Raw genomic sequence first — 26,998 nt, forward strand, 5'->3', positions numbered from 1 at the left:
GAGGCATAACCCACTAAGCCACCCAGGTGCCCCTGTATATTGATTTTGTATCTTGAAACTTAACTGATTTCATTTATGAGTTATGACAGTTTTGTGGTGGAGTCTTTAGAAAACATTACATATTTTCTATATATAATATCAAATCAGTTGTACATTGTGATAGTTTAATTTCTTCCTTTGCAATTTGTATGCTTTTTATTTCATTTTCTTGCCTAACTGCTTTGTTTGGAATTTCCAACACTATGTTAAATTAAAGTGGCAAAAGAAGGCATCGTTGTCTTGTCTGATGTGTATAATTATTACTTTTAATATAGTTTGCAATATCATTCTGATCTAAGTTACTTAAAAGAATGTTTAAAAATTCCAAAATTATTTGGGCATTCTATCCAGACTTTTAATATCTCATTTTATTGTAAAGTGGTTTGAGAATGATGTAATTCTATTATCATCATCCTACATAATTACTAATTTTGAGGCTTTAATTAAAATATTCTAGTTTTGAAAAATATTCCATGGGAGCTCTGCAGGGCACAAAACTGTATCTATTAATTTAATCTCACTAATTATTATACTGTTCAAAACCTTTCATGTCCTTAAGTTAGCTCTGTTTTGCTGGGAATAATGACTATTACTTCTACTCCCTTTCTGGAATTCATTATCTTAGGGTGAATCCACCTTTTGTCAACATTTCTAACTTTATATACTTTGTCCTCAGAATTCTGAAGGAATTTTTGAAGTCTGTCCTCTATCTCACTAACTCAATTTTCTGCAGTGCCCAATTTACCGTGTTTAGCCCAATTTTTCACTTAGGTAGTTTTCATATTCTCCCTGACCATAGACTACTTAGTCTCTACGTGAGATGGCTTTTTTTAAGCTCTACACATCAATGTGGTCTATACTTAAAATTCTCAAGAATACACATTAGGGATTTTCTAAAATGTTGTTCTCTCACTTGCTTGAATTTATTTCAGAGGCTGGCAGCTCCCCTGAGTCCTCTCCTGAGCTTTCTTTTAAGCTATATCATCTATTCCTAGGCCCCACTTATTTAAATATTTGCTCGTCCTCAGAAAGGAACATCTAAGTTTGCCATTAAAGACTCATGATCATGGAGGAACTGATACGGATTCTGTAAAACCCATAAGATCCTGCCCATATCTTTTAAAAAGGGATTTTCCTACTCAGATAAGAGAGAAAAGTGAGACATGGGAAATATCCAACAGTTATATTACCATTTTGTTTTTTAAAGATTTCATTTATGTATTTGAGAGAGAGATGGCTAGAGACGGAGACAGTGGCAGAGAGCAGGAGCAGGGAAGAGAGGGAGAAGCGGGCTCTGCACTGAGCAGGGAGCCCAGCATGGGGCTTGATCCCAGGACAAAGGCAGATGCTTAACCAACTGAACCACCCAGGTGCCCCAGTTATATTACCATTTTAACATCCCAGTTGCAGGGAGGAGAAGTAAGATTTTAATTTAAATTACCCAAGTATGAATCACCAAAGGAAGACCCACCATTCCATGACTCTCACATACTTCTCCTCCTCACTGGACCACACACATGCCAGCAGAACTTCTGGTTCCGTGTGGTTCCTAGCATCCAGCTCTCTGACCAATGTCATCATCCACGCCAAAAGCAAAACCCCGAGATATCCTAATGCTACTGCTTAAGTCCAAATGCTGAAGGCTGAGAGAGGAAAGAGTCTAAGTTGGGGACCCCTTGACTAGCTCCTGAGCCCTCTTCGTACTTCCAGGCCCTTCCCCTTCGAGTGAGAGGGTGTTGTCTTGTATATTCCATTCGTTTTCTAGACTTCACTCTCATAGGAAGGCAGTATATGAAAGCCTTCAGTATTGTTCTTTAATCCAGTCCTTCCAGGGCTACATCTAACAGAAATTCTCCCAAGACTGCAGCAGGAAAGTGACAATAATTCTTCCCCCTTTTGAGTATTTCAGTGGCCACTTAAGTAGTAAAACTGGCGTGGAAAGGGAGGGGAGCGTGCTCTTAAGTGCTTACATTGCATTTTCCCGGAGGCAATATTTTAGGATGATTAACTTGTCATTTGCTGTACAGAAAGGATCTGAACGGGTTGGCGGGGGGCCTTTGAAATTAGTGGTCTATTGGGAAGAGTCTGGGGTTAGCACAGTAGGTGACTCAGATTTGGCTTTGGCTCTGCCAGGACCACCTGTGGACCACTCATAGCCTTTCACTACCCTGCAGTCTTTTATCTTTCAGCACTAAAAGTCTATAATACATATTTTGAAAATGCATAATTTAGAGAATCCTGTCTTTAAGATGGAAATGCCACAGATTCGATCATATTTCTTGAAACTGCACATAATAAAAAAGGCTGAAAGACTGACAGAAGATGGTTGCTATAATACGACACCTTGTATCCTCACATCAAAACCTAACTTTTGGACCGTTTCAACTCCTGATCCCTTTCTCTCACATTAATGATGCTTCTGTTAAAAAGACAGAGTGCATTTTTTAAAAACCCGATCCCCATTTTTTATCTGTCTGAACTTAATCTCTGAGAATCTTTGCATCTTTCATCATATTGCTCCCGTCAGCAATCCTTTCCCACAAATGAGTCCCGGTGTCCCCGCCGTTGCTGGGCTCCTAGCCGCCCTCCTCCCTTCCTGATGCCCAGCAGCCATTAACAAACACCTCTGTCCTGGGTCCTGACACAGAACAAGCAGTTACCTTCAATTTCTGCTGAGGTCACCCTGGTGCAGAACATCCTACAACTTGGGCAAGGAAAGGTAACCCCAGCTATTTAAAGAAGAGCACTGTAGTTAAGTCTGGGGTTTCTTTCGGACCTTTCTTCAGAGCGGCCCTAGGCACCACAGCTTTGACTCTGCCCTTCCCTGTCATGGCTAGTCTGTGAGTTTCACCCATGTCCCTGGCAAACTTTAATCTCCGCAGGTTTCTTTCCCTATGTTTCCTGGAAAGCTCTGAGAAAAAGGTCCTTTACATGGAAGATGCAGTTCAGATGCATGTCGCTGATCCTAGCCTGTCATCCTGTAGTACAAATATGTAGATCTGAGAACTACGACAAAGAACTTCTGGGCCAAGTGGGGACAAGGAAATGGCTGTAAAGCAACAGGATGAAAAAATGTATGTGCTCAAAAAAGCTTTCAACAGAACAGACAGAAAACAAGTTATTTTGGTTAATTATTCAGTGGGGACAGTGGTTTTTGTTTTACAGATGGGAAATTGAAGTCTTTAGAGGGAAAGTCACTTGAATATTATCATAAAGAAATAGGACCCCACTGTTCTGATTCCCAACTCCCTTTGCACCAACCTCCAAATGACATTCCATCTTTTATGTTCTATTGTTCTCTAAACTCAACCCTCTAGGATGTGGAAACTTTGATGCTCTTGGAAATTGCTTCTATATTTGTCCAATGCCAACTTCTGTGCTAGGAGAAGTTTGAAGTTCAACCCCAAAACACAGGGCTTGGCACGGTCAATAGCTCATTACAACTTCTCATTAGTTGTGTCTCTTGGGGCAACTATGGCATTCCTGAGTGTGACTCAATATCACCACTCATAACTGAGGGTTCCTGATTAATCTGAACCGAGCCAGAATAAAGGCTGAAATGAGCTCACAGCAAATGAAGCAAAATATCTTGCAGGAAAAGAGTAAAAAGTTACCCGAAAATTTCTTGAAATGCCATCTTAGTATGAACCTAAGAATGACACGGTATAATGGCGAACGCTAATCAGCACGTTTAATGTACCAGGCACCGTGTCTGTGCCTCACATTAATTCATTTATTTCTCTTAATAACCCCATGAGACAGGTCCTATTATTATCCCTATTTTAAGTAGGAAATGAAGTCACACAAATGTTAAGTAACTTGCTAGGCTGGCAAGGAGAATGAATTACTTTAGAACAATAAGAAGAAATCGGCTGATACTCAAGGATCCTAATTTCAGGGGCCATGAAAGTTTTCTCTAGATTAAAAATAACTTCATCAATCCAAATAAAGTATGGCATTTCTAGTTCATAATAATGTACGAATGACGGTTTCTCAGTAAGGCACCTTCTTCAAATGTACATGGTGATACAGGATGTTAACAATGGGGAGAACTGGGTGTTCTTACCCTCATGTGTACTGTCTGTACAACTTTTCTGTAAATCTGAAATTACTATAAAATAAAAAGGTGATTTTTTTACCTGAATACTTTCTAGAAGGAACTTTCCATTGAGTCGGGTCAGATAAGAACAATGTTATTCCTTTTCCTGAAAGTCTGAAGAATATTAAAAACAGGGGGGCCCTGGCAACTCTACATTTTACATGTAAGTGAGAGAAATGGTAAGGTCTCCATTAGTACTAACTTATTTAGCTTCGGAGACTTGTGTTAGAATTTTAAAGGCAAATTGGAAACTATTTCCTGGAACAACGCCTTGCAGCATGCCTTTTGATACTTGGATTGTATTTCTTCAATTCTGAAGAAATCTTGCTTTTTTCCCCCCTTCTGTGCATTTTTGGTGCTGAGCTGTTTCCGGTTTTCCCACACTCCTGCCTGTCAGAGAGAAGAAACCACAAAAATGCAGCAAAGTTTGTCCATAGAGCTGCAATTCCATCTCTAAGGGCTGAAGAGTTAGTTCCCTTGCCAGCAATGAGTTCAGGGCGGTGGACGGCATCTTCAAACGTCCGGGGCTGCTGCCTGCTGACAGAGCCCACGTCCGTCCCCCCCGCAGACCAGCCAGCTATACAGGCCACCGTGGGCCATCTCGGGCTACTGGCAGTACTTAGAGGAGCCACAAACAGGGAGTGCACTGGCAAATTCAACATTCGTATCTGACTCACGGATTTTCCTACTAACTGTGGGCTTATGAACCTGTGAAAAGGAGCATGGTTTTCGAATGCTTATGATGGCAACTACGGCTCACTGAGTTCTTCCGTGTCCTAGGTCTTGTTCTGTGTACTTTCCGTGGATTAACTCCGCGAATAGTTAGCAATGCCCTATGAGGCAGGCACTCTTTATTATCCCTGCTTCAGAACTGTGGACAGTGAGGCTAACAGATTAAGGACCTTGCAACTTGCCAGAGGTCTCCAGGTAGTAAACTGTGGAGGGAGGGTGTGAGCACAGGCAGTCTGGCTCCAGAGGCTGAACCTTTAAAGACTCGCCTCTACTCCTGCCAGGCTGAGGAGCCATACAGCGTCCTTCTTACTGTGCTCTTGGCCTTTGACCACAAACTGCCCCCCTTCCGACTGCCCTTCTCTATTGCTCCAGAGAGTTCTGTAAAGTCATTACAATGCCAACTCTTCCTACGATGGCACTTGGCCCTTAGTAGGCACAGAGTAAATATTTGTTGGATAAATGAATAATGGCAGCAGTATAATTAAAACAGCCACGAGGGGCTGGTTTCCATCCAAATCCAGAATTTGATTCACAGTCCAAGGGGAAAAAAGAGGAACTGCTTTTTCTGCGACCTAGGATTCGTTCTTACAACTAAAATTGATTTTGCGAAGGACACATGAACGAGGAACCTTAACGAGGGCAAGAGAAAGATACAAACCCCCTCTAGGTATTTATCCAACAGGGGACACCTGCCTTTTACAGGCATCCTTGAAAAGTTCCCCAATTTTAAATGGAGAAGGGCTACTAGAACTAATACTCTTTATTAGTCTACGATTGGTTCGTTAGCTAAAATATGGCTGGCAACAGTGAAGGATGGAATGTGAAAAAATTTGATTTGGGCACGGAAGTGTCTTTTTGAGGTAAAATGGACAGACTATAAAAGGTATTAGAAACACGTTGCTCCACAGAGCCTGTATACTAATGTCAATGAAGTTAACTACCACCCCCTCAACCCCAGTTTGAAATCCCATTCCAATGTCTTCCCATCCAAATGCCTAGAAGTAAACAACAAACAAGGGTTAGGGGGGTAGTACTGAATTTTACAGGAAATTGAAGAGATCAGACTCTGTGGAAAGACCAAGAACAGAATACATCAGGAAGAAGCCTTCCTCTCCTTTCTCCAAGCCCACAGCTCAGCACCGTTACCTGGTACACTGTCTGATCTCAGTTCCTGTCAGAGGCTGGAAGACTTAGCAATGATCTTGAACCTGCATCAGCTCTCATCACAATCCCCAGGGAAGCTAAGAGCCGCACCTGCCCCTCCCACAAGGTACACATTCTGACCTGCAGCCCATGCTGAGAACCAGAGTTAGCTTTCAGTCCCCATCACAGGCTCCTGTCTTCAACATTTCAGCACAAACACTTTTGAGAGCCTCATAAATAAAGAGTACTCTTAGCACAGAATTGACACAACTCAGGAGAAACAAAAAAGAAGATTAAGGAAAACTTACTTGGAGGCCCTCTGGGATGTGGTCTTTCTGAGGACTTGTTTATGATTGGCTGGGGGCTTGGGGGTCAGCGATGAGGAAGAACTTGGAGGCGGCACCACTTTCTGGGGCAGAGGGGTTGGCTTCTGGCCACTACCGGTGGCACTTGAAATTCTGCAAGCTGCACCAGTATTTATTGTCCATAAATTGGAGTTAGAGAGTGTGTGACTGCCAAAGATGGCCTACAAGAAAAAGAAAAAAAGACAGGCAATGGAGATGCCCTTTATAACCCATCTGCTATAAATGAACATCTGGCTTGTAATCCTCAAGTGGGACAAAAGGAAAAGGGAAACCATTCAGGTAATTTTTGAGGGAAAACTTCTCTAATGAGGCCAGTGCAGGGCCACGCTCAGAGAAGGGAAATCTCTGGAAGCATAAAATGGAGACGTCTTGTTGAGAGTACACTGAGCTAGGAATCAGGGTATCTGGATACTGTGTATTTTCCAGCTCCAGAAATCAGAAAAGCATTTGGTCTCTCTCAGCCTGCGTTTCCTTCATTGTTAACAAATATTTAACGAATGTCTCCTAGTGGGTGTCAAGCACAAGAAATAACGCACAAAACAGAAGTGGCTTGAAGCTTGACTCAATGCCAGCCCACTTGGAGAACTTGGAACTCTTCTAGAAGGTTTACACATTTGAGGAGTGGAAAGAAGCCAGGGTGGCAAGGGCATAGTGAGCAGAAAGGGTGGAGACAGGAGGAACAGAAAGCTTGTTACTGGGGCGCCTAGGTGGCTCAGTCGGTTAAGTCGCTGCCTTCAGCTAAGGTCATGGTCCCGGAGTCCTGGGGTCAAGTCTTGCATCAGGCTCCTTGCTCATCGGGGAGCCTGCTTCTCTCTCTGCCTCTGCCTGTTTGCGTGCGTGCTCATTCTCTCTCTGTCTCTCTCAAATAAATAAATAAATAAATAAATAAATAAATAAATAAAATCTTTTTAAAAAAACAAAGAAAAGAAAGGTGGCATTCTGTTACCATCCATCTTTAAAAAAAAGGAAGAAAGAAAGCAAGCCAGCCAGCAAGCAAGCTCGTTACTAACTTTAACTTTTCTGACACAGTAACACCTTGTGGACCTAAAGATTAACGAAAGACTTTACATTTCAAAACACCCTCAGGGGCACCTGGTGGGCTCAGTCGGTAGAGCATGCGACTCTTGATCTCAGGGGCTATAGGTTCCAGTCTCCCATGCTGGGTGCAGAGGTTACTTAAAAATAAAATCTTCAAAAAAATAAGGTACAGATAGTAAAACTGCTATCTGAATACTGCTTGCTAAACGAATCTAAGATCAACACAAAGGTATATTCGCTCAGAGGGTAAGCCTACAAATCAATAAAGACCTAAAAATCACCATCTAAATATCACAAACACCAACACGTGTCTATAGTAAACGTATGGATGTAAACGTATGCTTTCTCAAGTACATGCTTAAAAAATCCTTACAACTTATTTACCTCATTAGAAATTCGGTTTTTTGGGGTCGCAAATTTTGTTACTGATCATTCAATACTATTAATACTGCTTTCAATATCCATGCATTATGAAAGCTTTAAATGTGAAATAATACTAAGAAAAAAAGAATGAAGTTGACAAAACACATAAGGTCTTTTTTATTAAAAGAATTTCTGGCAATTGATTTCCATCTGTAGACACTACATTTAAAGAGACATGGGAGAAATGTCATTTCCTTACAGCAAGGCCAAAAGGAATAAGATCAGATACTCTTAGGAAACATTTACCTTCTAGATAGACTTTATTAGTATTATCTTTTATGACTTTTTTATGACTCTTTAATTTTTTAAGATATAAAAGATAAATTGGTAGCTTTAGTAAAATGTTAACTAATCCTTCTATACTCATGCCTTGGAATGTCCCATTTCATGGAAATGTGCCAAAGGTCCTGGGCTAGACAGGTCTGAGGGGGATCAAAGAGTCTCATGCGGAGGAAATGTATCACATGGACAGGCCTGACAAAGAGCAAAATGATTTCAGAGCAAGAGGGTCAGAGCATTCTCAAATGGAACAGTCTGAGATGTTCATCTCTGCAAACCATCCAAAACAGAAATTGAAAAGCTCTTCACTCACCTTCATCTCTGACCCAAAGAAGGGGAACAAAGGAAGACCCAAGCCCATGGGCAGAGCCCGTGGGTTGGCACTGGGGGAGGGGGGCGGTGTCTGTACATGTGTAAGGTCTTAGATGGCCTGAGAGGGCCCAGGAGCCCTGATTCTGCTCCGGCAAGCCTTCTGAGGACAAGTAACCAAAAAGTCCAGCAAGGCAGACTCAGAAACAAATCCTTTCCTTTCAAGCACCATTTCCATACATGAGGGTCTCCACATCTGTGGGAAACATTCAGCTGGAGGGGAGGGAGGCAGGAAAGGGCTCCTGTAGGTTCCTCTTTTCACCACTACATCCTGACACGTGAGCATAGATTGAAGAGTGCTCGAAAGTGCCCCAATTCAGGCCCCTATCAATATTTTTGTTCATAATAAAGAAGGGAAGAAAGGGAAAAAAGGTGCCTCCTTCAGGCTAGGGAAGACCAGAAATCAGAATGAGGACTGCAGAGCTCTAAAGCAGCCATGCACAGACAAAGTCATTGGAAGGGGAACCAAGGAAGAAAAGCCATTGTTAGCAAAGGGCTCTTGGAAGTGAAAATATTCTTTATTGAGTGCTATTTTTCATGCTGTAAAGGAACTGCCATCAGTAAAGAACATCGATTTGATACACGTTGCCAAAGTGACAACTTAACCATATTTTCAAGATCTCTGAGTTTTTCTTTTGCTAAAACATCTTGCTGGAACATCTAAATACAAATAAAAAAAATTAATAAAAACAGCAAGATCAGAAGTAAGTTCCTATTTTTGTAAAAAGCAAAAAGAATATACAGAACCACACACACATACACCAACACACACAGATACACAAACACACAGAAACACACACACATAAAGTTGCTATTTGCAAAGAACAAATCTGAAAGGATATACAAAAAAAACTAGTGACCTCCATGGAAAAGAACTGGTTAGCTGGGGGTCCAGGAGAAAGGGAAACTGTTTACTATATATCATTTGTATCCTTTTGAATTTTGTACCACCTATATGTAGTTATTTATTACAAAAATACATTATTCAAGAGGCGAAAGGAAGTCCAATTCTCTTAAGACTTAAGCAGGTAACAAAATTAACTCTGAATACAAGTCAAAGTATCCAAGTGACGCTCAAGTTTTAACCAGGTGGGAATAGGACTCACTATTATGCAGGGCTGAAAAAAGAGTTGACTGTTCAATACTTACTATGCCTACAAATCCAGATTTGGTCATCAGTGAGAGGCAGAGACTCAGGTCTAAGTGGAAAAATAGCAGGGCTTTTGCAGTCCAGTATGCCTGGGCTCAGATGCAGGCTCTGTTACTTACAAACGGGGTGACCTTTTCAAGTTCCTGAACTTCTCTGACCCTTAGCTTCCTCATAGGTAATTAGAATTACTTTGCTGGACTACTGAGGATTAAATGAAGATCACGTATGAAAATCCAGCCCAGGCATTCAATAAAGGATTCTTGTAATAGACCAAACACCAAGGTCCTACTAGACACTCAACAAATGTTCCAATCCTCCCCAAACCTCCACATCAGTTTACCGAGGAACCAAAGGATGCGACGACATGCAAGCCTGCCTCTCTGTAATGATCCGGGAAGGGCACTGCTTGTGCATCATCAACATGTCTTTCTGGTTTTATGATGACGCTCACTAGCTGTGAAAGCAAACTCTTAAAATGAAAACATGTGCTTAGGTTCTCCAGGTCATGTTTACTCACTTCTCTCTGGCAGGAATGATCTTTCCCTCTTCTGAATGCTTGCAACAATTGATTTGTATGCGTCTTATCACATTAGCACATTCTACCTCGTGTTACGGCCATTGATGTCTGTATTTTTCTCTCCTTCCGGACAATGCACACTGGTGATGGCCAGACTGGTATCTGATTAATTTTTGTTTCATTCACAGTGCCTAGTAGAAGGCCTTGTACATAAAAGGTGCTTAATAAATATTTACCCCATCAATGTAAATTAAAAATAAAACTCATATAACCAAGACTTATCTTTTTTTTTTTTTTTTTTTTGCAACTACCAAATTCCTATAACAAGAAAACAGGCAAGTTTACATTTACATAGAGATGTAATCTTGTACTAGGACCATTCTCTGGACTGTGAATAGGGCCCAGTGTATTATTTGTGTTCAACTTATACTTAGCCACAAAACATAAGTAAGCCCTTCTAGTAGATCCCAAACAAAAATAAATTCATCTTCTTAGATGCCAATTTGTGGCAGCCCCTTAGACACTGATGTTCTGTGGTGATAAGGTCAATTTTCACCTCAAATAACAAAATAAAAGCAATTAGGATAATTTATTGCTTAGAAGACTGTCACCTGCCCGGATACTAACACTTCTTTCCCTTTTCGTAATAATATTGCCCTTATTTTGTTTGGGCAATGATGTATGCCCAGCTAAAAACTGTATTTCCCAACCTCTCCTGTACTTAGAAATAGCCATGTGACATAGTTCTGAGATATAAACAGAAATTTCTAGGTGCAGCTTCCAGGACAGCTCTTTAAAGGGGGGGAAACTGATTAATACACAACTTTTGCCCTTTACTGTTCTTCCTCCCTCCCAGAACACAGGTATCTAGCTAGCATCGGGTGGAAGTTACTTCCTAAGGATTGCAGAGCATAAGGACGGGGAAAGCATAGGCTCCTGACAATAACATAGAGGTCAAGAGAGCCTAACTCTAGATTTCTGATTATATGGGGGAAAAAAGTCTTTAACTTGGTAAGCCTTGGCGGGGAGAGGAGTCTGCTAGATGCAGTGAAAGGGAATCTTAACTGAGCTGAGCCATAATCCTCAATCTATCAGAGTCACCCTTGTTTAAGCATTAAATAAATGTACTGCATCTCAAAAAAGCAGAGTCTTTCCAAACACAGCAAAAAAGCTTCTAGGTTCTCAGCTGCTGTTCAGTAACTATACTCTAATACACTGAATAGATAAGGACATGATCACAATTCCATACCCTCCAAAATTCCAAAGAGTCAGTAATGTAGACAAGTTCCCAGGTATTTCACCAAAACCAAGGCTAAGTGTAATGAAATTAAGGCAACTGAATTTGATAAGAAGAAACCCAGGGAAGTACTGAGGCAATGTTAAGAGGCAGATATATAAATGAATTTATTTCGACTGTTGGCAGAAATCAGCCTCTCCAGGCCTCTCATAGCATGTATTGGCCCCGATCCTACAATTCCATCAACGATAGATTATGTGAGTTGTTTTGCCCTGATATTCATTCATAAATGGACAGAAGAATTAGATCAGGTTCTCTCTATATAAATCGTAAAGAAAGGTGAGGGCTGGATACACAACACTAGCACGCTGCGCTTGTGGGTTAACAACTGGGAAGGGGGCTACAGGGTCATCAGTCAATGTCCCGGGAATGTGAGAGCTGTGTAAGCACTGGCCTCCACTCAAGACCTGGTCAACATATACAGGACTTTTGCTTCTTTATTGGGTGTGGGAAACAGCCTTGCTTCAGTAAGGAGACTCAGAGAAAACCACAGTTTGAGGGTTGGCTTGGCCCCAAGCCAAAGATTGGAAAGGCCCTCCTTCTCCCACAACAGAAGGGTACTCGTGGGTGGGAAGGAGGAATTTCTGATAGACAGAACACAGACTGCAACTTGGAAGGTTATGGGGGAGCAAGATCTGGGCTCTCTTACTAGAAAGATAATACTGTTCAGAGATTAAATTCTGGGAGGTTTTTTTCCTTCCTTTTTTTTTTTTTTAATTCCTTCCAGAAAAACACTTCTTTTCGTCTTTGCTTGGGCTTCTTGGAGATGGAGCGGAGCTGGATAACTCTTTGTATTGAAATAACTCTAAATTCATTTCTTTCTTTTTTTGGAAAATTAAGGGAGATAAAGTAGGGAAATGTTGACCTTTACTTCAATGGGTTAACGTCTTTTTGTGCCCCTTTTACTTTGGTTCCATAAAAGAAAACATTTTTATGCATTATTCTCCCCACTGAGATTTTTATCCTAACTTGGATAAAGTTCCCATTACATAGTACACAAAACTGCTTCTAGAATGTTGCTCTCTGGCAGCTCAAGTACTGGTTTTGGTATATCTTCCTGAGCATGTCCGATGCTAATCACTCACCTTACTACAACCAGCCAAGAGCTGTTTGATGCAAAGAACACATTGTGTCTTTTGTGCAATCATATGATGCTGCGAAAAGCTTGGGGCCAAGGTGAGGGTGAGGGTAGCTGTTTCTATTTTAGCAAAAGCAAACTTCCAAAAGGCCTTTGTCTCACATTGTATGGAGTTCTTGGCTGTCTTCCATTCACAATGTTTGTCAGCTGGGACAAGACTGGAGTCTGAGCAAGAGAAACAAGAGTACAACCTCTGGGATGGGGCAGAAACCCAGAAGATGCTACTGTTCATACGGAGAGAGACTGATGACGCGAATACCGGAGATATGGCTTTGAGTGGTCAAAGATACCAGAAGTTCTCTGGCATACCCTTTTATTTCTAAAATCAATTAAGAGGCTCTGTCTCTTTTACCAACTAAGATTGAAGGCTCTTAGTAATTCAAATGATCTACTCTCCAAGATGTGAATACAGCTGCTTACCTGTAATGAAAAATTTAAACACCAACAAAAACCACTGTGTTTTAGGCAGTTCCTAAGTCTACTCTACCTGTACATTTGAGAAACAATGCCGGTCATTAAGAGATACTTAGATATGCTCCTGGGCCTCAGACTCTGTCATCTGATAAAAACGATGATTCTAGCAGTAGTCTCTGAGTTGGTTTTTCAACCAACCAGCATCAAGACAACTGAACTGCTTTTGGGCCAGAAGTGTGTTATGACCAAAGAAGTCCAACCATGAGGCAGCTGGCTAAGGCCAGAGTTGCAGCCCATGACCAGAAAACCCAGTCAAACTGACTAGCCCTAAGATGTCACATAGATGACCTTCCCCCCCATCCTTTCTACTTTTTCTTCTCGTATCTCTCTGGCAATTGTGAATATATTAACTTGCATTTATCTTCAGTTGTTCAAACATGTAAATATAGGTAAAAAAAAAAAGTAGCCAATTAATACTTTATGAAACTTGAACTTCTCCTAAAACTCTTTCCTTAATATCATTTTAACTAGCTTCTGCTTCTGGCACAGGGTAGGGGGTGGTAACTAAAACCCCAAAGTTGGAATCATAATGCTATGCACATTTTAGGTTAAAAGTAATACATAATAGGGGCACCTTGGTGGCTCAGTCAGTTAAGTGGCCAACTCTTGGTTTCGGCTCATGTCATGATCTCAGGGTCATGAAAAAGCCCCGTGTCGGGCTCCGCACTAAGTGTGGAGTCTACTTAAGATTCTCTCTCTCTCCTTTCCCTCTGCTCCTCCCCCTGCTGCTCACATACACTCAAAAACAGAAACAAACAAACAAACAAACAAAAGGGAATACATAATAGAAGAGATAATCTGCACAACCATATTCACTGAAGCATTATTCACAGCTAAGATGTGGAAGCAATCTAAATGTTCATCGATAGATGAATGGATAAAGAAAATGTATATACATAAGATAGAATATCTTTCAGTCTTAAAAAAAGAAAGAAATCCTGTAATATGCTAGAACATGGATGAACCTTCAGGACATTATGCTAAGTGAAATAAGCTAGTCATGAAAAAGACAAATACTATGATTCCACTTATACGAGGCACCTAAAGTAATCAGACTCATACAAATACAAATTAGAATGGTTGTTGTCAGGGGTCGGGGGAGGGGAAAACAGGAAGTTGTTCGATGAATATAGAGTTTCAATCATGCAAGATGAAAACGTTTTATTGGGGCTCCTAGGTGGCTTGGTCGGTTAAGCGACTGCTTTCAGCTCAGGTATTGATCCCAGGATCCTGGGATCAAGCCCCACATTGGGCTCCCAGCTTAGCATGGAGCCTGCTTCTCCCTCTCCCTCTGCCCCTTCCCCCTGCTTATGCTCTTTCCTCTAATAAATAAAGTCTTTTTTTTTTTTTAAGACTATTTATTTGAGAGCAGGAGAGAGAATGAGAGCAAGTGAGCATGAGAGGGGGGAAGGTCAGAGGAAGCAGCAGAACCCCCTGCTGAGCAGGAAGCCCGATGCGGGACTTGATCCCAGGACTCCAGGATCACAACCTGAGCTGAAGGCAGTTGCTCAGCCAACTGAGCCAACCAGGGACCCCCAAATCTTAAAAAACAAAAAAACCAAAAGACAAAACAAAAAAAAAACACGTTTTATTGATCTGTTACACAACAATGTTCATAGTCAACAATCCTGTACCATACCCTTAATTATTAAGAGGGTAAATTTGTGCTATGTGTAAGAGCTATGCATTTTTTAAAAAAAGATTTTATTTATTTATTTGACAGAGAGAACATGAGCAGGGGAGGGGCAGAGGGAGAGGGAGAGGGAGAAGCAGACTCCCTGCTGAGCAGGAAGCCAGCCTTGGGGCTCCATTCCAGGATCCTGTGATCATGACCTGAGCCAAAGGCAGATGCTTAACAGACTGAGCCACCCAGGTGCCCCAAGAGCTATGAATTTTTATTGAGCTCTCATGGGTCAACATGCCCTTAAGCACTTTACATGCTATTATCTCATTTAATCCTCCCAAGCATTGAGGTGGGTCCCATCATCATCTCTATACAAAGGAAGCAACCATGGCACAAAAAAGTTCCATAATTTGTCCATGATGGCACAGCTACTAAGTAGTAAAGTAGGACCCATGCCCACCAGGAGTCTGATTTCAGAGCCCCATTACACAACACAGCCTTCCTCATTTATGTTATGCTGACTCCCTTTAAATGCAAATCCACTGAAATCATATTTCCCTTCCAAAGCAAATCTAGAGCAAACCTAGCAATGTGTCCAATTTTCATCAGCTGCATTTAAAAGACCCAGATTTTGCTAGCTTTACTCCAAGAAGGAAAGCTTGAAAAAAATCTGCCTATATGCAAAGTTTTGTTACTAATTTTAAAAGTTAAAGTATGCATGCATGTATGTATGTCTATAAATAAAGATAACCTCAAAAAGATAACCCCAGCAATGGGGGCGCCTGAGTGGCTCAGTGGGTTAAGCCTCTGCCTTTGGCTCAGGTCATGATCTCAGAGTCCTGGGATCAAGCCCCGTATCAGGCTCTCTGCTCTGCAGGGAGCCTGCTTCCCCCTCTTTCTCTGCCTGCCTCTTTGCCTACTTGTGATCTCTCTTTCTCTGTCTAATAAATAAATACTATCTTTAAAAAAAAAAAAAAAAAAAGATCAGCAATGACCCCAGACTCAGAGTTGAATTGGTTAAAAAAGATAATTCAGAGCATCGTTTTCCATTGTCTCTTATGTTTTATTAGTTAGTAGTTTTAGGCAACTATTTCTCCATCAGGGTCCTTGTTCTCCTGATGATGTGTCCGTGTCTTACGTCTCCTGGTGAGTAAAATGAAATAATCAGACAAAGCACCCTCTAGGTTCCCTCACAACTTTAAATTCAGAATTTATAAGTGTCTAACTGGCCTCTGCCTTTTGATGTATGGTTTGTCTTATTTGGCTCAGAATCTCAAATGGGTGACCTACTGTGTATCTTTTTTTTTTTTTTTTTTAAGATTTTATTTATTTGACAGACAGAGATCCACAAGTAGGCAGAGAGGCAGGCAGAGAGGGAGAGAGAGAGAGAGAGAGAGAGAGGAAGCAGTCTCCTTGCTGAGCAGAGAACCTGATGCGGGGCTTGATCCCAGGACCCTGCGATCATGAACTGAGCCAAAGGCAGAGGCTTTAACCCACTGAGCCACCCAGGCGCCCCCTACTGTGTATCTTTGCACAGACCTGGCTGTTGTCCGTTTGCTATGCTTCTTTCTGGGGCTGTGTCTACTTCAGATGAACGAAATTCTTTATATTTAAGGAGGAGGTCTTTTGTTATCTCACAGTTATGGTTTCAAGACCTTCCTATGCCCACAGACAGAGAAAAACAAACCAGAGGTCACAGAGTGAGGGCAGGGAAGGAAACTGGTTGCCAGGCAGCAGTAGCAAGACCACATGTTAAGGCCATACAACAAATAAGGTTGAGCCCAAGTGGCTGGTAGGTGAACAGTTGCCTTTTAACATACCCACAACCAAGCAGAGTTCTATACTTCGATTCATTACGTTGACCCTTTCTTTCGTACTTGCATGTATGGGTCTGTAGCAGCAGTAGCATCAATAAATTTGGAATGCTTTATCTGATTGAGGATAAATGTGTAAAACAAAAAACAAATGAATAATCCCTTCTCTCAAGAGGGAGGGTGATAGAGTGGAAAGGGGCTTCGGAAGCTCTGACCGGGTCTGAATATTATCTCTGTAATTAGCTAGTTATGCAACCTTGTGTAAGTTACTTAAACTCTTTGAGTTCCCTCATCGGAGGGATGGAGACAGTGTTATATCCAGCACACAGGTGGCACTCACTCTGTGTTCATTTCCCTTCCCCTCACCTCCCCCCCAACCAAGATTCCAGAGGGGCACTTTCCAGTGGCAGCTTAGAAGGAAACCTGGTGGGGCCCCTGGCTGGTTCAAGGGGTAAAGCCTTTGCCTTTGGCTCCAGTCGTGATCCCAGGGTCCTGGGATCGGGCCCTGAGTCGGGCTCCCTATCGAGTAGGGAGCCTGCTTCCCCCTCTCTCTTTCTGCCTGCCTCTCTATCTATTTGTGATCTCTGTCAAATAAATAAATAAAATCTTAAAAAAGAAAGAAAGAAAGAAAGCAACCTGGCAGTCATCAGGGGACTTCTATCACAAGTCATGTTGAATCAGCATAACAAACGGTATCTGTATTATAACAACATATTAAGAATCAGATTTATATGGAATTGAAAAAGCAAGCATAATAGTAAACATGCAAAATTATCACCTAGGGTAGTCCCATTTGCAGACACCGGTCATGTTTCCCAGTAGTCTTCTCAAATATGTCATCATAGAAATAAAATTCATGACCGGCAACAGTAACAGGGTAGAAAGGACAACGTGATAATTGAAGAGATAACGCCTATGTTATTAATAACAACCGCCACAAGTGTTTCAAATCTTCAACTTCTAGAACTTATTTCAGGATACTGCATGACTCAGCAGTCCCTAACCATGTTACTATATAGTAAAAACACAAAAGAGGGTAAACAGTGGGTGTTTCCAAGAGTTCTAAAGGAATACTTTCTTAAGACTTTTTTTTTTTTAAGAATCTGAGATACTGGTAGAATGTCTAGACCTGGGTTTATGTATGTTCAGTAGACCTTCTCTTTTATGACAGTGTATATGATGGATGAATGCTAGCAGAATAGTCAGGATACTTGCAGAGGACTTTTCAAATACAGTTTTATAGGTATCAGTAAGTACACTGGTGAATGTATGAACTGCAACTTAAAATTTATGTAATCATACACATAGATTAATACATACATATGTGTGTGTATGTGTGTATAAAATATACACGAACGCTTCCATATGTCATCAGGGTGGTCGCACACAGCGTGACAGTCTAGAGGCTGGAGGCTGTGTCTGCAGGCATACTTGGGGTAAAAGACCTGGTTTTTTATTTATTGCTTACATGACCCTGAGAAAGTCACCTTAAGTGATGATCTGTTTTTTTGTCTGTAAAATGGGGCTATGAAGAGGATTCAACGTGATGATGTAGGTGAAGTCCCAGTCCAGTGCCTGACCCGTGGTAACACCCTGAGAAATCTAATCCTCACGATATGTACCGATACACATTATCCTGTCCTTAGCAGACATCAGCAAAGTGCGGACCGGAGAAGTCTGAACAGCCTGTCCCACGCATGGGCTGGACAGAAGCAAGATTTAAATGCCAGATTATCTGACTCTAAAGCCTGTCCAGGGGGCCCATTTCCCGAACAGCTAAATGTAGTTTTACGTGTATCATTTCACATGTTTTCAACGTATTTTTATTAGGTAAGAAGAACAGAATTTGGCTTGGCAAAAATCTACTAAATCAAACGGTTCTACGAAAATCAATCAATCATCGCCATCATCTAGAAACTGAGTGTTGTATGAGTTCCTGATAAAAGTCAGAAGGAAAACCAAAACGCAACAAAACACCCAACAAAACAAACCGGCAGTAGGCTATGACATGCTCCAGGAACTTAAGCACACACACACAAGTTCTTCCTCCTGAATAGCTCCAGTCCAATCCTCCTCCAGGACACTCTGTTAGAAGGATGGAGAGACTCCCCCCACACAGTCAGCCTGTTTGCTTGCTCTCTTTGTGCCATGCTGAGGAGCCAGCGTGTTATTGCTGGCTGCCTGGAAAAGCCAGGGTGCCTGCTGAATTTCTTTCTTTGCCCTCCCCCACAAAACAAACACACAGCAGCTGAAGGCTTGGAGAAACAGTATTCACTCCTGTAGGGGGGCAGAATTTTTCTAGACACATGCAGTGGACTTTTAGGAGCAGTATAACAAGCCTTGGCTGGGCGTATATGGGAATCCTTTCACACCTGTGGGGTTGTGCATGGACACACGTGCCATTAGCCAAAAGTCCATTACAAATGGCCCTCAAGACGTACTCGATGCTGAGAGACCCTTTGGTGTGAACCCAGAGCCCCCCAGCCCCCACACTTGTTCCAGGAACATGAGTTCCTGTTGGCCCTTACTGATCTGGTCAGTCCGGCAAGAGAGAGCACAGTGGGCAGGGGGAAGTAAAAGCCCGATGGGGCGGAAGGATGAAAGGAGTTCGGGAGGCAGTTTCATTTCTCACTAGGTTCAAAATGAAGTCTACTAAAAACGGAACTGCTCTGGCTAGAGAGTGCAACCAGTGAAAAATGAAGATTTTTAAATATTTAAGACCCCCTCTTTCTCCCCTCTGTTTTTAAAAGAAACTTCAGCAATTCTGCCTTGGCCATCAAAATGTCCTTAATTTTTCTGCTTTTGGGGCTTTTTTTTTCAGTCTGGATGAGGCGGAGAAGAGAGTGGGAGGGAAGGAGAGGGGGCTGGGAGCAGAAGTTTAACAAAGGATCACTTTAACAGAAACTACTGAGTAATCGCTCTGTCCTGGGCCAAGAATAACATCAGCTCAATGTCGGCAATTAGAATCAGGTCAGTTGGGCCTCACAGCCGGTGCGGCCCTCCTCGCAGCCCCCCAGCACGAGGGCTACTCATGCTGATGTCACCAGCAGTCGCTGCTGCCGCAGCTGAAAGAAAAGTGTTCTAGCCTTCTCCTTCAGGGGCAGGAAGCCGGAATGAGAAGGAAGGGGGAAGCAATGAGTGTAAACCAGAGAAAAGACGCACACTGGGATAGATCAACACATAATGGATTCATTTCACCACCCCGAGCTGACTTTTGTCACGTCTCCAACCACCCTGACAGTCCCGTGACATAAATGAATATATGTGAAGCACGGGGAACAGCGCTGGGGCCACAGTGCTTACTGAGTGTTGGCTATCACTATCAAAAACAAAGAGGGAGGGGCGCCTGGGTGGCTCAGTGGGTTAAATCCTCTGCCTTCCGCTCAGGTCATAATCCTGGGGTCCTGGGATCGAGCCCCACATCGGGCTCTCTGCTTGCCAGGGAGCCTGCTTCCTCCTCTCTCTCTCTGCCTGCCTCTCTGCCTACTTGTGATCTCTGTCTGTCAAACAAATAAATAAAAATTAAAAAACAAAAACACAAAAAACAAAGAGGGAGGAATCTGTCCCCTTACTTATCTTCTAGCCACCATAAAACTTGCAGCCGGAGCAGTGATCGCTGAGCAAAATGTACCCTGATAAGAAAAGTGTACACGACAGTTCTCAAGTTTGGAAAACTTATTTATAAGGAGACTGTGGCAGATGGAGTGAACAAGATGGAAACAAAGTTCCTATAAAACAATGAGTGCCTGAAATTTTATAAAGGCAACACTAAGTTTAACATTTTTGGTCACCCTGCCAAAGGACAGAAAAGAAGTCACTGAAGAGGAGATGTTTGTAATCGCTTTCCCTCTAGCTCAATGGTTCTCCAAGTGTGGTCCCCCAAAGACAAACATTGGCTTTACCTGGGGAAAAGGTTAGAACTGGAAATAACTGAGCCTCATTCCCAAACTTACTGAATCAGAAATGGGGTGAGGGTAGCGACCGGTGTTTTAACAGGCCCTCCAAGAGGTTCTGTTGCCCATAATCGGGGGTCCACAAACTAGGGCTTGTTAGACAAATCTGGCCTGTTGCCCGTTTCTAATAAATTAATTTTCATGGGAGAATAGCCACACTCACTCATTTCCATACTGTCTACGGCTGTTTCCGTTCTACCGTGGCAAAGCTGAGTAGTGGCCACAGAGACTCTATGGACTACGAAGCCTTAAGTATTTACTATCTGGCCATTTACAAAAAAGAGTTTACTGATCCCTGTCTGACTTAGGATGATTTCTTCTTTAAAGCTGCTGGTTTTTGGGGTTCCTGGGTGGCTCAGTGGGTTAAGCCTCTGCTTTCGGCTCGGGTCATGATCTCAGGGTCCTGGGATCAAGCCCCATATCGGGCTCTCTGCTAAGCGGGGAGCCTGCGTTCCTCCCTCTCTCTCTGCCTGCCTCTGCCTACTTGTGATCTCTGTCAAATAAATAAATAAAATCTTTAAAAAAAAAAAACTGCTGGTTTTACTCATCAGTGTGTAAAAGTGCATGGTTTCCATTTTGCCTTACTTTGTTTATCCTGCTCTCTGTCAAATGGACTGGATCACATCTATTTCCTTGTTCCTCAGTCCCTGGAAATCCTGCCCATGGCTCTCAGTGACTTCCTCTCCAATGCCCTTGTTACAGTTCCAGTCTCACTCTCTCTTTTTTTTTTAAAGATTTTATATATTTATTTGACAGAGAGAAACACATCGAGAGAGGGAACACAAGCAGGGAGATGGGAGAGGGAGAAGCAGGCTTGCAGAGCAAGAAGCCCGATGTGGGGCTCAATCCCAGGACCCCAGGATCATGACCTGAGCCGAAGGCAGATGCTTAACGACTGGGCCACCCTGGTGCCCCTAGTTGAAGTGGATTCAGTGCATGACTCTTTCTCAGTTTATGAGTGCAATGCCAGACAGAGATGAAGATCAAACCTTATGCGGCATGAATGGTTAGAGATGTCCATTTCCGAACACATCCTGAATCAGTTTCCCTTCTTGAAATCAATACCTTTAATAAGCTGGCTACCTAAGTGCAGAAAGGGATGGAGAACTTCCTCTATGTGTAATGCAAGAAAGGTTGCATGATGTTTCCCAAAAATATTTTTAGGGAATCACTATGAAAGCCACAGTCCATGCATAAAATCAATATAATTCGATACGTTACAGTACAATAGAATAGAAAGCCCCCTTTAATGACCTGATCCACAGGTATTTCTTATGGCTGAATGTTAAGTAAATTAGATTCCAATTCTACCCTCAAACAGACAATTAACCAAATTGTTACTTATATCAATGGCTATGGATACTTCAGAAGAATGAATCCAAAATATAAGGAGTTCATCAGAGAAACCACCTCTGTTAACCCAAGGGCAGAAACACAGAGAATGCAAAGCAGGCTTCCATCAACTATGGGGTGATCATTATAATGGCTGAGTCTAGCACAGTCATAAGGTAGGCTAGAAAAAGAGGCTTAAAATCTAGGGGACATTTAATATCTTATTTGCCATTTTCTTAGTTATAAACTCTTCAAGCTATGAATTTAGTTTCTTTAGCTCTCCCATAGTCCCAGAACCTCACCCCGACTCATTTTTACCTAAATCAGCTATGGGTTCGAAGAACAGAGGGAAGAAACAAATGATGTTATAAACATATATAAAATTATGATGAATGCTTTTCTGTTCCCTCTCCAGGAGACACGAGATAACTCCCTTCTTGGGAGTTCTAACTCCTCCCTAAGACAGATACTCTGACAGATTCTAAAAAACATGTTTTCCATATACTTCATAGCTCAGTGAAACTAAACCAGTATAATCCTCACTGGAAAAAAAAAATCCACACAAGAAGAGCAGTACTCTGAATTTTCAAAGGAATGTGAGTCACTGGAAGTTAATCAAAAGAATGAGAAGGGCTTTTACATGAAGCAGTTTCTAAAAGTGGAAATCAGTAAAATGGTCTCTCTTTCCTCCAAACTCCAGTGCCCTACAATCACTTTAAAAATCATCACCATTTCAAGGTATGGAAGCATGAAAAGGGCCCAACTGTCTAGATTCATTAGATCATCGATTATGCTCACGTAAGGGACATAAGGCTGTTTCTGAGACCTCTGCTGTCCAGGATCTGATTAAGCTGGCATTCTCAAGTACCCTGAATGATGAGAAGTTCAGAAGTTTACAAGGTTTAAGAAATTAAATAGATTTAAAAAAATCTAAGATACACATTTATATCTACAGTTCTGAAATGTAAACTGCCTATCCCAAGGACTTTCTAAATGAGGACGGAGGGCAGTGTGGTGATCAAAATGAGATGCTACATTCCATGCTTCCCAGGTAAGGAGTATGGATTTTCCTCCAGTAAAAATGACCTACCGAACTACTTCATAACTACTGACACTTGCAATTTTTCATATATTACACTGAGTTAATATAATATAGAGAGTACACCAGCATAGAAAGAGATGAGCATGTAGTGAATGAAATCAAAATAATAAAATGTCTGGATCTGGACAACAGCTGAAAAGGTTAAGTAGACACAGAGAGCATAATGGTAACTGCTTTATTTAGAGGAGAAGTAAAAACTTTGGGAAATGCTGCCTTAGCCTTTGAGTGAATATTAATTTTTGCACAAACTAATGTACACTATGCACTACATGTTTATAAGAGCAAATAGAAGAAATTAAACCGATATGTTTCTTCAAGTAACCAGATAAAAGGGCAGCTCATAGAATCAGCACTGATTTAGCCCAAAACAACATGTAGAACATAGTAATTGATTCTAATGATAACCCTGAAATCATCAAGAAAAAGTTAATGCTATAAGGGCTGAATTTTTGTGAAGTCCTTTCCCTGTAATTTGGGCCCCACTGACACACTAGTACCATGCCTTACACAGCTCCCTCGTGCATACCCTCAGGAGTTTCTGTCACTGTAGGGACAATGAAGAGGAAACCAATGATTCACAGGTTTTGTGTACTGTCAAACCAGAAGACCAAAAGCCAAACTTACGTCCATTTCCAATGAGAAGAACTTGAAACATTATTTATACCTTGAAAATTCTGATACGTCATGAAGGATTAACGTGTGCTTATGTGAACCAAGTGTGTAATGATAAGGGAGTAGTACATTTAGAAAAATAAAATTGCTTCAAAGGCTAATTCTTAGGAAGATGGAAAGTAGCTCCTTTGGGAGCTTACTGAATTACCACCATGCAACAGAAAGGGGAAACGCTCAAGAGATTTCTAAAGAAAAAATATTCAAAGGAACGAAAACATCAAAACTGAATCAGTGTTACATCCCAGCGAAGCCAACATCATGGCTTCAGAACATTTCTTCCGTTAGAGGAGACTCTCTGTGAGTTGTCCAAGCCATGGTGGTGTTGGTAAACCCTGGGGAAAGTGTCCCTACCTTTCCCACTGATCTTACTCCACCCTTCCACACCCACCCCCGACCCCCTCTTAGAAGGACGATACTAGCATGTGGAAAAGCCGAATCTGAATTACCTGGTGCCGGGCTCGACTCTGGTCCAGAAGCTGCCGGGACTGAAGTTTCTGTTGTTCAAGCTGCTGCAGGGCAAAGTGGAGTTGGTAGCTGCCCGCTGTGGGGTGGTACTTGTGCTGCGGGACCACCCCTGTAGCCTTGCTATACGCGTTGTTTTCTACCTCTCCCTCCCAGGCAAAGCCACCTGTTTGAAGGCTCCTGGAGAGAAAAGAAAGCAGATTTCTTAAGAGAGGTTGTAGGAACAACGTTAACGGAAAAGAGAAGTATCACAGGTGGTTTTTTTTTTTTTTTCCTGTGTAGAGCCAGGCACAGTGCGGGATTACAAATCTACTTGTGTGATAAATGATCTGATTCGCCCACTGAACTGGAGCTCCGTGAAGACAAAGTCAGGGTCAGCTCTGCTCTCCGTTCTAGTCGTAGCACTGATCCCGAGGCCTGGCACGTTCTCCGGTGTACAGTATCTGGCGAAGGTTAAATAATGTATCTGGTGAAGGTTAAATAAAGAAAATAGTCCCTTCAGTTACCCTGTGATGTCCACAGGGCTCCCGAGCGGAGCCGGGAGCTTCCGGTACAGGATGGCAAGCTAAATGTCAGGGAGGGACAGAGGCGTAGTCATCTCCTCTAAAATCAACTTCAAATATATAGGGGTGAATTATACAGAATTCATGGTTTTTCTTAACCACCCATTAGTGAGCTCATGCATCCCTCATGGGATAAAATAACTGGTCTGAGAAGATTCTTTTTTCATTATTCTAAATTTACCTCCATGGAGTCCCCGACCAAGCTGAGGTTTAGCCCGTGCGTCTGAAGAAGGTGAAGGGCTGGCGGCCTTTGGGACTGTTCAGTACCCACGCTGGGCTCTTTACTATATACTCTGACTTTCTTTGTTGCCCAGATTCCAAAGTTTTAGATTCTGGTGACCATGTCTGTGTATATCCCAGCTGAAGTCTTCATAACTACAGGCCTACACTTGCCCTCTCAGTCTGTTTCTTCCAAGCAGAAAAGTCCTCATTTATACCACTCCATACCCATTAGGATGGCGACTATTAAAAACAAAACAAATAGAAAAAAACAAATGCTGGCCAGCGTGAGGAAACACCGGAACTCCTGTGCATTGCTGGTGGGCACGTGAAATGGTGTAGCTCCTGTAGAAAACATGCCGGCAGTTCCTCAGAAAGCTAAACACGGAGCTGCCATGTGATCCAGCAATTCCCCCCCGCACCCAGGTACATAACCCAAAGAGGGGCCTTAAACACTTGTACACCAATGTTCACAGCAGCATTATTCCCAACAGCCAAAAGGTGAACACATCAACAGGTGAATGGATAAACAAAATGTGGTCTATACATACAATGAAATATTACCCTTAAAAAAGAAAGAAATATTGACATGTTACAACATGGATGAACCCTGCAGACATCATACTACGTGAAATAAGTCTATCACGAAAGGACCAAAGTTGCATGATTTCACTTTTGTCAGGTCCCTAGGTGAGTTACGTTCATAGAAACAGAAAGTAGAATGGTGGTTGCTGGGTCTGGGGAGATAGGAGAATTGTGAGTTACTGTTCAGTGGGTACTGAGTTTTAAATTTGGGATGACAAGAAAGTTCTGGAATGGATGATGGGGATGCCTGCACGAACTGTGAATGTACTATATGTCACTGAATTTATACGCTTAGAAATGGTAAATTTTAGGTTGTATGTATTTCCTTACTGTTTTTAAAAAAGGTCCCCATTAATTTTTAGAACAGTCTTACCTGGCAGCCCTTTTCTCTCATTTTTAGTTCTCCTCTGGACCTTCTTCAACAAACCTGTGCTTTGTTTTTTTCCTTTCTGAAGTACAGTGACCAGGAAATTGTACACAGAAAAAACAAGAAGAACTTCCTAGTCAACAATCTTACCCCATCGGGGCTTACAGAAAGGACACCGTGCCGAACTGAAGAGAAGTAGTCATAGTGATTTAAATCATCCGGCCGTCATTTCCTCTGCATATTTCCTTTGGCATTAGGGGCCATTTCAATGGCAGAGAGGCAGCAACACTGGGGTTATGCTGACCTTCCTGAGGCCTGACCTACAGGGCACCTAGTTCTTTACAGCCTGATCCCTAACGACCCCAACAGGGCCCTGGGGAAAGGACCAAGGTGGAAGGTCTGCTGAGTCCAGGAGCCCAGGCTTCTCTCTCGTCCGTTCCTCCCACATTACTTCATCGGTTCAGGGGTCTGTTTTGGTTTCTCTGCCTCTCTCGAAGGGATTTCCAAATACCCAGCTAAGGGAAAGTCTGTGTAATGTATTCTGAAGTCCACAGATGAAGGGTTTACTCCTCACACACTCTCACCTCTGACAAGTCACCTCCTCCCACAGTTCGGCTCCCCTAGTTCAGTGGCACAATTACATGCTTTCGGCTAATCTTCTCGGAGAACACTATCAAAAAGCTCAGAGCTTCTTTATGAATTTTTCTGAGTACGACATCTGATCTTCAGGGATCCCTCAGTGCAGGCTGTTCTGCACTGCAGGATCCTTCCCAAGGGACTTCCAGAGATACAGAGCCGTGTGCCGACCAGTGACTGAACAGAAGTAAGTACCTAAATACGCAAGTGAAATGTTCCCATTTATTCCACAAAGTGTTGAGTGGGAGTCAAACAGGAGTTACAGGGGGAGGAAAGGAGGAGCCAGAGGAAGCTGGTATCTCTCTTCTCATTAGTGAGGGAAGAGAAAAGCTTAGTGAAGAGAATGTACAAGAAACAAGTGAGCCCCTCGGGGAACTGCGCAGGCTCCGAGTGGAAGGGGTGGTGGAGAAAGGCATCAGGTAGAACCGACAGAAGGGAGGAGGCGGGGGGGTGGTCCACTGAACGAGTGAGCACACGGGAAGAGACAGATGGAACAGTAGGAACGGCCTGGCTGAATAACTTTGAGATTTCCATCAAATAGGGCAGATACTCAAATTTAGAATGAAACTATTATTTGGATAACTGCACCAAAAGTCAGAAAATGCA

The 26,998-nt window shown here is 42.3% G+C and overlaps 1 protein-coding gene across 18 annotated transcripts in view; it reads right to left on the reverse strand.

The window, feature by feature from the left end:
* Nucleotides 1–26,998, reverse strand: part of TTLL5 (tubulin tyrosine ligase like 5) — a 283,373-nt gene that overhangs the window by 65,014 nt on the left and 191,361 nt on the right. For 12 of the 18 annotated variants that reach the window (XR_004286139.1, XR_004286135.1, XR_004286136.1 and 9 more), the window contains 2 exons: nt 24,007–24,202; nt 6,322–6,539 (listed from right to left, as the gene is read on the reverse strand). Coding sequence is in view for 7 of the 18 variants with exons in the window: in XM_032344872.1 (XP_032200763.1) it covers nt 6,322–6,539; nt 24,007–24,202 (414 nt within the window). In the remaining 11 variants the exon portion in view is untranslated. Of the gene's footprint in view, nt 1–6,321; nt 6,540–24,006; nt 24,203–26,998 lie in introns of those variants that run through there. The other 6 variants (XR_004286140.1, XR_004286141.1, XM_032344877.1 and 3 more) reach the window with 2 other exon arrangements.

This window comes from Mustela erminea, chromosome 5 (genome assembly GCF_009829155.1).
Source record: "Mustela erminea isolate mMusErm1 chromosome 5, mMusErm1.Pri, whole genome shotgun sequence".
In the NCBI taxonomy this organism is placed as follows: Eukaryota; Metazoa; Chordata; class Mammalia; order Carnivora; family Mustelidae; genus Mustela; species Mustela erminea.